This window comes from Hippocampus comes, unplaced genomic scaffold, assembly GCF_001891065.2.
Source record: "Hippocampus comes isolate QL1 unplaced genomic scaffold, H_comes_QL1_v1.1 scaffold159, whole genome shotgun sequence".
NCBI classification, from domain to species: domain Eukaryota; kingdom Metazoa; phylum Chordata; class Actinopteri; order Syngnathiformes; family Syngnathidae; genus Hippocampus; species Hippocampus comes.
In genome coordinates, this window is record NW_017805742.1 from 1,721,765 (window position 1) to 1,731,223 (window position 9,459).

Genomic DNA, 9,459 nt, shown 5'->3' on the forward strand with positions numbered 1-9,459 from the left:
GTCAGTTGTCCAACACTAAGCCGGAGCTTCACCTTCTTGTTTGCGAGCGGCCTTTGTGTACCGAGTTCTCTGTAACGAAGCGCTCCATTTGAACCTCTCCCATTTGCTTTTGGATCCACTACTGCCTCGTGTTACCCATAGCATTATTATTGTTGTTGTCGTTCATTGTTTTAGCAGCAGCAGAGTTATAACAGTACCGGTGCAAGTAAGAGCGCAGGTGTACACTGACAAAAATGCTCTGTTAAGTGGACTCGCTTGTATTTCGTCAAGTGCCTGCTCAAAGTCAAATCATCTGGATGCAAATCAAGTGAAGATTGAATAGACTTGGAAATTAATTTACAGTATTCTACTTCAAATTTGAGAGGGACTGGTGGACGGATAGATCGAGGTGAACGAGCGAGTTGGAATCACCTGTTGAGCAAGCCAAAACTGTTTTAGTTTCTCCATCTGGATTTGCCACCTCTGCTGTAACGTACGAATCCATGGACGCTTTTGTCCAGGCAAAGTTTGCAGTCCAAAGAAGCATTGATATGAATTGAGATGTAGCCTTTTTCATAGAGCTGCAATATCCTGGTGCCTTGGGCAAACATGCCATTTGACATTCCTCCCAGTGCAGAAGCTATCCTTGTGCAGTCCACATCCAACATTCAGAACAACCGGGCAAAACTTTTTTTCCCATTCTTGCATACTGATTGAAACAAAATAGACTGTCAAGAGTGTTATGCATGACCAATGCGTGTCACTCCACTTTCATCCGTATTCAGATGATGGCATTGCAGCACAAGACACTCAAAGCATCTGTTAATATTTTTATTTTTTGGTGCTACGACCCTATACTGCCCCCCCCCACCCCCACCCCCGACCCCTTGCTTGTAAGACGTATTAAAATTGCTTCTACAGAGGCAATTTGTCAATGACTTGATCTTGGATCCAATCGAACTTTTCCCTATGGGGAAAACGGTGACGTTCTCCCGACATGAACTTTACGCTGAAACACTAAAAGGTAATTGAGAAATATGTCTAACATAGATCCAAGAGCAGACACTTAAGTTTGTCAGTGGAATAAGCCACTTGGAAGTTGTTTGCAGCCGGTTGAAATGTGGCCGCAGGCAACAAACAACCAAGAGATGCTAAATTATTAAATCCCCTTAAAGGAGCATCTTTCAAACCCGTTAGCCTGTGGTCAAGATTTCCGGTGCGACCGCAACATGATCGGAAGGGGCTGATAAACTCTGCCAAAGATGGGGTTGCCTCAGCAATGGCGGAGACATCCTCATTCCCTGATTCTCCTCCATACGCGCCATCGTGATTGTTGAAACGGCAACGTGTCTCCACCTCGTGCTATTCGAGGCCTCTGGACCGACGCACCATCATGTACCCTGCAATGTCCTTGGGTACCATCTGGCTAATGATTCCAGCCAGCACGGCACCTCTGCTCTGCAGTCATTAAGAAGCGAAAGACTCTTTTTCCTGGTGTTGTGATGTGATTGTGGCTAACCAATCGATTGCTGGGATAAGTGTGAGCGGATGTCAAGGAAATTCTTCATGACTAGATCCATAACATGAAGCTTTAAGTCATGCTGTCACGTTCATGTGTGTTGCTATTTCCACAAAATGGGTGCTGTCAATCTCTTGTTGAGCCCCAAGGTGGCAGCAAATGACTGCGAAATCGAGGAAACCCAAAATTTTGTGTGCCTGTGCGCACCCGCGCTCGCGCACGCACACACACACACACACACACACACACACACACACACACACACACACACACACACACACACACACACACACACACGCAGAGGCGCACACAAACACACGAACAGGCACACGTCCGTACGCTCAAGAACGCGTGCATAGACAAAACCAAGAAGACTGCAATTTTCAATATATTGTTTGTTTTTTTGAATGAGTCGATAATCATTTCCCTAAACTCTCAGTGTATGTTGGCAATCGGTGCGTGGCATTCTGGGCATTTCAGACCGCCACACCACTTCAAGTGCAGGAAGCTGAATTGACTCATCGTGTAAATTGAGCTCTTACAAGTTGGACAAGAGACTGTGTGGCAGCTGTATTTATTTTTTGTTTTTTTTGTGGGGGTGGTCGGAGGTGATCAAAGGAAAGGACGTCAAAATGACTGAATGAACATAAAGGCATATGCGTGACCATACTTTTGTCTCCTAAATCCAACTGGGAGTGTCCTTGTAAAAGATGATGTCACTATTGGCACAGCTAGCGGAGTGGATGCACAATGTCGATGGTTGCGATTTGAAACGGAGCATGACTGAAGACATTCATGCGAGGAATGGGGCTGAATAGGAGGATGGAAGAACAAATAATGGACGTGAGATTTCGATGACATGTCGACGGCATTGGAGAGCTCCTCCTCCAGCGTCGCACCTGTTGGTCATCAGGTCATTAGCTCCTTTCTCTTAAAACGGGGGTGTCAAACTCAGGTCCTGGAGGGCCGCTGTCCTGCATGTTTTCCAAGTCTCCCTGTTGCAACACACCTGATTCAAATGATCAGATCATCAGCAAGCTCTGCGGAAGCCTGACATTGAACCTGTTCATTTGAATCAGGTGTGTTGCAGCAGGAAGACTTGGAAAACATGCAGGACAGCGGCCCTCCAGGACCTGAGTTTGACACCTATGTCTTAAAAGGACCGCCACGTTTGTGAAATGAGCTCAATATGATGGCAGACCGATGAGCTGCGGTCATGTTTGTTTGTTTGTCTGTCTGTTTCTTTGTTTGTTACTTGGAGTTATTGGGGTTTTGGGGGCTTTGTTTGTGTGCTTGATTGAGTTTTGAGTTTGCTTTTTGGCTCCTCCCTCATCACACCTCCTGACAAATTGGAAGTTACGGTTTGACCCAAAAGAAGAATGAGGAACCATTCCTATGACAGTATTACCATATATTGCGGAGAGCTTTAAATTTCAAGCCAATGTGACTTGTCAGTTCGTGACGTCGTGCCAAGATCTTATCTCAAGGCACTTTTAAAACAACACGAGCACATTATTTGGACAGATATAGCCATTTCTTGAACAGTGCGCGTGTCAAATAAGTACATTTGGAGAGACAAAAGCGAGAGAATTGATGCCTCCCAGTTTGGGGAATAAGTCAACAAAATCATTTTGCCTCATGATTTATTCCAAAAAAGGTATGGAGGTGTTGGGTCTATCATTAAACGGTCGAAGGTGTAATGGTTCTGACGTCACATTATTACGACCGCCTGCGGGCTACTGCTCCGAGACTCGAGCCAATATCATGAAATTTATAACTAAGAGCTTCCAAATCCTTCACCGTCACAGTCAAGAGCTTTGATACCGAAGTACGCGGATGACGACGTCGATGAGTGAGCGCTGGCAAACGCTGAGAGAAAAATCCGAGTCAGGATATTGCAAAGAAATCCGATGGGGCATACTTGATGGAGAAAAAAAAAGAAAGAGAAAAAAAAAGACATGATCCTGCAAAACTATCCAATCGGTGGAACACCAGCGTAACGCCGGCCAGCCGTCTCGACTAAACTCGCTGGATTTGAAGCCTCGGAGCGCCGCGAGATGTGCTCGCCAAGATGAGCAGCAGAGCGCGTTCTTCGGACCGCATCCCTTCACCGAACCATCCCTCCTCGCAGAATGAAGGCGCGGCCGCAGCGGAAAGAAGCCAAGCCCACTCGGGTGAGGACCCGCGGCCCCTCTATAAAGAGCTGCTGCGGCGCTCGGGGGGCCGTCCACCTCGCTCGTTCGGACACTCTCCCAAAAAAAGTTCCGTGCCATTGCTCGCACGTTCGTGTCGTTGCAGAGAGCGCCAAGGAGCAGACATGTCTCATAAATGGGGATACGGACCCAACAACGGTGAGTTGCCATCCTTGGTCGTGTGTCCTGCGGACGAAAACGTGTGTGTCTTGGGATGAGGAGGATGATGATGAACTTTGTTTACAGGTCCTGACAAATGGGAAGAAGGCTTCCCCATAGCGAATGGGCCCAGGCAGTCTCCCATCAACATCGTTCCGAAGGAAGCCCAATTTTCACCCTCCCTCAAGCCTCTGAAACTTAAATATGACCCTTCCAACTCCTTGGGCATTCTCAACAATGGACACTCCTTCCAGGTTGACTATTTGGATGACGCCGATTCTTCCAGTAAGTGCCTGACTCTTCACAACCAACTGACCAACCACATATACAGTGTGTGTGTGTGCGTGTGTGTGTGTGCGTGTGTGTGTGTGTGTGTGTGTGTGTGTGTGTGTGTGTGTGTATGGATGTATATAGATATATATAATAATAATAATAATACATTTTATTTATAAGCACCTTTCAAGACACCCAAGGACACTTTACAATAATATATATATATGAGAGATTTCTATAATTGCGTGCTCTAAATACAAAACCCAAATACATAGCATTCCAAATCATAATTTAGTGTTTTGCATTTCTCATTGAACTTTCTGGATTATTTGGCGACCAATTTCGATGTGCCTCATCGTATACAGCAGCAATTTACTTATCAAAATCTTGAAAGACTAAATTTCACCAAAACCTGATCCACAATTTGATTGCGCAATATATTGTAATTCGGCACCAACTGGGAAATTGACTCATGACTGTCCAGCCGTAAATATTCTTTCAAGCTTTTTTTTTTTTTCTTATCTGGTTGGCTATGTTGTTTGTGCCTCCACCCTGCTGCGTGCACAGCGGCAGATAACGGTATCTGATGATGTCACTGCTTCTTTGCGTCACTATCTGGTTCGGCGAGTGGGATGGCCCGCATCATACTTCTCATATGGAAGAGACGACCCGGGCATCCATTTTCGAATCCGCTTATGCTTAGGGAGGGTCGCGGGCGTGCCGGAGGGTTGGTCGCCAGCCAATCGCAGGGTGGAAGCTACGAATCATTACTCATTCATTTAAAACATAAAAGTATTTATTCGCTCCAGAAAGAGAGAATATGGAAAATGCAGAGAGGGCTGCTGACCTGTGGAACTCCAGAGGTGGCCATTAAGAGTATACTGTGTATAAAGATCGCTATCCTTTCAGCGCAGACATTTTATCAGGAAATACTCTTCACACTGTCAAGGTTCTCACCAACGGGTTAACAGTGGTGACGTCACACTGTTCCCATTTGATATGTTGTTTCCTTTCCAGTTCTTACTGGGGGTCCAATTTCTGGGACATACCGTCTGAAGCAGTTTCATTTCCACTGGGGAGCCAGCGACGAAAGAGGTTCTGAGCACACCATCAATGGAATCAAGTTCCCATGTGAGGTAGGGAGAAAAAAAAAAAAACATGGTTCAACCTTGTTTATTGCGGCTGGCTGGAAGAGAGCTAGCTCGGTTTGTCTGCACAATTACGCCATTGCGAACATTTGTAGTTTCCATCCATCCATCCATTTTTTGAACCGCCTTCTCATCAGGAAGGTCACGGGTGTACCGGAGCCTCTCGCAGCTGCCTTGGGGTGGTAGGCGGGAGACGGCCTCAACCGGTCGCCAGCCCATCGCAGGGCACACACATTGACGAACGACCACTGGCGCATGCAATCCCACCCGGGGACAATTTTGAGTCCTCCCTTATTCCTGCCACGCATGTTTTTGCAATGCGGGAGGAAACCGTAGAAAAGCCGCGCCGGCACGGGGAGAACATGCAAACTCCGCACAGGAAGGCCGCAGCCGGAATCGAACCCTCGGCCTCCGTGCCGATGTGCCAACCGATCCGGCGCCGTGCCGTCAATTTGTAGTTTTAAATTTTCTGAAATTAAAACGGAAAATTCGCCCTCTCTCAAAAGATGGCATATCATGTGTACAGTCGTCGTGTCCACCAACAGATGAAAAAACAAACCCAAGAAAGAAATGGCCAATCAACGCTCGCTGGCATCTGCCCGCTTCATGCGACGTGTCGTTGAGTAGGAGCAATAAAGCAGCGTTGCCGTCCAATGAGTTGGAGTCGATGTCCGTTTCCCCTCGAGGGAGGTCTTTCCCCTTCGGCCGCAGCTTCCGTCGTTGCGTGACGTCATTGTGAAGTGCCTTGAACTTTGGCTGTCTTGTCAGCTTCACCTGGTGCACTGGAACACCAAATATCCCAGCTTCGGAGAGGCGGCCGGCCAGTCTGATGGACTTGCTGTGGTCGGGGTCTTACTCAAGGTGCGTCAACACCGCCGCCGTCTCGGCTCTCCAATGCGCTGGCAAATGGTTCTTTCGTGACTAACTGAGATTGACATCCTCCAGATTGGTGCTGCCAACCCCAGGCTGCAGAAAGTCTTGGATGCCTTGGCTTCTATTAAGACAAAGGTGAAGCGCGCCCACCTGGAATGTCGTTTTCTCATTCTGACGACACACGATGATGAGGACGACGAGCCGTCCGCGGGGAGGACCTGTGAAGACTTGTTTGCATTTCCTTTTCCAGGGGCTGCAGACCACCTTTGCCAACTTTGACCCGGAGACCCTCCTGCCCGCGTCTCGGGACTACTGGACATACGACGGCTCCCTCACCACGCCGCCTCTTTTGGAGAGCGTCACATGGATTGTTCTCAAGGAGCAGATCAGTGTCAGCCCCGCACAGGTACTTCCGATCGACAAACCGTCATGCCAGAAATATACTCGTTGCAATGTACTGATTTTTTTTTTTTGGTTTGTTTTCATCAAAAAAAAATATATATATATATCCTCCATTTATACCTCCTTGGAAGCAGAACAATTCCTTTTTCCATCAAGATATGCGCCTCAAACAGCCTGAATTAATTTTGTCACCATATTTCGTTTGACAGTTCCTGGCACACAAGGCAAACCTGACTGGCAATAACGCGGGTTTCGGATAGTCAAATGTCCCTCTTGTGATATTCCTTTTCAAGTTGCGAGTGCGCTCCGTTCTCCGGCAAACCACGTGTGTCTTTCATCCATAGATGGCCATGTTCCGCAGCCTGCTTTTCAGTGGGAAAGGAGAGGACGAGTGCTGCATGGCGGACAACTACCGACCCCCTCAGCCTTTGAAGGGACGGCAAGTCCGTGCCTCCTTCAAATAAATCAGGACCTGGCTTGCGTCCATGTTTCCCAATGTGCCGTTCCATAGTGCACATGACGGTGATCAAACGTGTCCAATTTTGCTTCATTGGTAGGAAAATTCTTTATTTACTCCAAATCGTGTAGCTATCTAAGCCTGCAACATATAGTGACAGGTAGAATTTGAAAAATGCTTTTACATTAGATGGGCATTCACTTGATGTGAGTTTTTTGTTGTTTTTTTTGGCAGTGTAATTTTTTTTTCCAAATGTCAAATATGTGCCTTGGCTCAATAAAAAATGGGAAACTTTGATTTCCGTCACTTGATCCATTTTCTTTGTTCTTTACCTGAATGGCTTCGATTAGCTTTGTGGGATGAATTTCTCTTTCATTCGCCCACGACTGCTTGGGCCTATTTTGAATTTCTTTTTTTTTTTTTTTTTTTTTTTTGGAAGGAAGCGGTTGAGTTTTCACTTGGTCAAAGACTAATTTATGAACCAAGCAATGTGAAATTGATCGATTCGGGGACAAAATGATCACCTCTTTTTTGCCTTCATTAAATCAGCATTTTTTCCCCCTTATTAAATGTTTTACAAATTGTGGTTTCATATGTAAAGTACACCTCTCCAATTTGTTTGACTTCCCTTGTGATAATAACGAAAAATGCATTCAACCATATCGGATTTTATATTCACCTGTCTCGTGGCATTTCCCCATCAAGCGTTTTCATGGTCGTTGGCTCCAAACTGCTGAACCTGACAGGCTACCGATTATTTTCTTTCTCACTTGTAACTTCAGCTTCTTAGAATCCTCAAAGGAAATAATGATCGCTCTCAACTCAACTGTATTTCTTGAGCACTTTCAAACAGCCATCGCTGCACACACTGTGCTGTACATGGAGCAACTAACATACAACAGTAAAGCAACAAATCAGTAACAAAGACGGTAGAAAGCACCAAACAGTAAAACTAAGATCAAGTCTGAGTCATGCTGAGTCAAAAGCCAAAGAATACAAGTGAGTTTTGAGGCGGGTTTTAAAGATTTTAAAGATAAACAAAACTATCAATCGATACATCTAAATTGATGCCTTAATCAGACTCTGCTGCTGTTTAAAAAACAGCGGTGCATTTTACTCCGACAAGACCAGGACAGACGCCGCCAGAAAGAAGAACGACTCGGCATTCATCACTCATATGTTGACACGAGAGAGCAATGAGCTGCTCTGAACTGAAACACTCCCAAATGACATCTGTCCTCACGCGTCCTTGGCGGAGTGCGGCCAGCCTCCGAGGTGAGATTTTATGTGGTACGTCGACAATTTCAGATGAGACAAAACGCGCTTGTCATGACGTGTTTCGGAGACTGAACTGTAGCAAAAGCAACGACACGGGTTTAGAATCTTGAGATTCATCCATTCATCTCAGGAGTGCGGCGGCCGTGCCGGACACCCCGAATTGGTCACCGGCCCATCGCCGGGCACACGGACGTGAACGACCAGCCGCGCTCACAGTCACACCCGGGGATAATTTTGAGCGTTCCGTGAAGCGAGCGTGCATGTTTTTCGGAACGTTGGAGAAACATCCAGCGACGGGGTCGCCATTGACTGAGGACGTCGCGGTGACATCGGAAGCTACAGTGAACTTGCGTGGCAGCAAAATGTAGGCTTCGAGTCACATGGAAGGAAATCCCCACCTCCGGGCCGACCGTCTTTTCACTTGAAGCAAGTTGACAATGACGCCGAGTCGAAAGGTCGTTTGGATCACCGACCTCAGCCGCTCCACCTTTGGCACGTCGTGGCAACTAAGTGACCGCAGTACGACGTCAAGCAAATGTGACAGACGCGCGTACGCTTCGAAATACAGGATGAGCAAACTGCAAAAGGAGTATTTGCGCCCACATTTGAACCTGGTCGCACTCTTTGATTCCGCTCTGTGACCTGCTTTCCTGCCTCATAGCCTCTTCTTATTCACAAAGGGTGGGTCGACTCTCCGTTATCGCCCAAGAGCAAAAGAGTGGATGCTTTATCGTGACCTCTTCGTACAACTCTTATCAGACCCAAACACGGCGATAGCCCAAACGTGACATGGGCTGAGTCTCACACTGCATGTGGGTGTTTCTTTATCGGTGGCGTCCCGTCGGGGCCTTCCGGGCCTTCTCTGCGGGCACGGTCCTGCACACGCAGACATGTACAACTTCAAGACAGTCTTCTGTCGTCATTTCATCGCGTACGTTTTGGCCGTGCGACTTCCACTTGTCCGTGGGTTTGTTTGTTTTTGTTTTGTTTGTTTTTTTGGGGGGGGGGCAAACTAAACTGAAGTGATTTGGAAGTGAAGAGTTTGATATTTTGTCTTACAGGATCAGGATAGAGATGAGAACACACACACACACACACACACACACACACACACACACACACACACACACAGAGCTGATTGTGAAATAAGAGCTCTTCATCTACCGGAAATCGGATAGA

At 46.9% G+C, this 9,459-nt stretch overlaps 1 protein-coding gene and 1 long non-coding RNA gene across 2 annotated transcripts; one reads left to right on the forward strand and one right to left on the reverse strand.

Annotated features, from left to right (window-relative positions):
* Nucleotides 1-3,698: 3,698 nt before the first annotated feature.
* cahz (carbonic anhydrase) lies at nucleotides 3,699-7,229 on the forward strand. Its single transcript, XM_019883839.1, has 7 exons — nucleotides 3,699-3,849; nucleotides 3,937-4,134; nucleotides 5,140-5,258; nucleotides 6,039-6,131; nucleotides 6,216-6,278; nucleotides 6,394-6,549; nucleotides 6,890-7,229. Exons 1-7 carry the CDS (start codon nucleotides 3,816-3,818, stop codon nucleotides 7,007-7,009), a joined length of 783 nt encoding a protein of 260 aa, XP_019739398.1. The 5' UTR covers nucleotides 3,699-3,815; the 3' UTR covers nucleotides 7,010-7,229.
* A 12-nt stretch (nucleotides 7,230-7,241) lies between these two features.
* On the reverse strand, nucleotides 7,242-9,115 carry LOC109524177 (uncharacterized). The gene is made up of 2 exons (XR_002169918.1): nucleotides 8,495-9,115; nucleotides 7,242-7,681 (listed from the first exon to the last, which is right to left on the reverse strand). It is a non-coding gene; the product is annotated as an uncharacterized LOC109524177 (long non-coding RNA).
* Between the last annotated feature and the right edge of the window lie 344 nt (nucleotides 9,116-9,459).

Bases quoted from the DNA above. Each gene is read 5' to 3' on its own strand.
- cahz (XM_019883839.1), top strand. From the start codon at position 3,816: ATGTCTCATAAATGGGGATACGGACCCAACAACG. The intron at 3,850-3,936 runs GTGAGTTGCCAT...CTTTGTTTACAG, and splicing joins GGGATACGGACCCAACAACG to GTCCTGACAAATGGGAAGAA. The intron at 6,132-6,215 runs GTGCGTCAACAC...GACATCCTCCAG, and splicing joins TGGTCGGGGTCTTACTCAAG to ATTGGTGCTGCCAACCCCAG.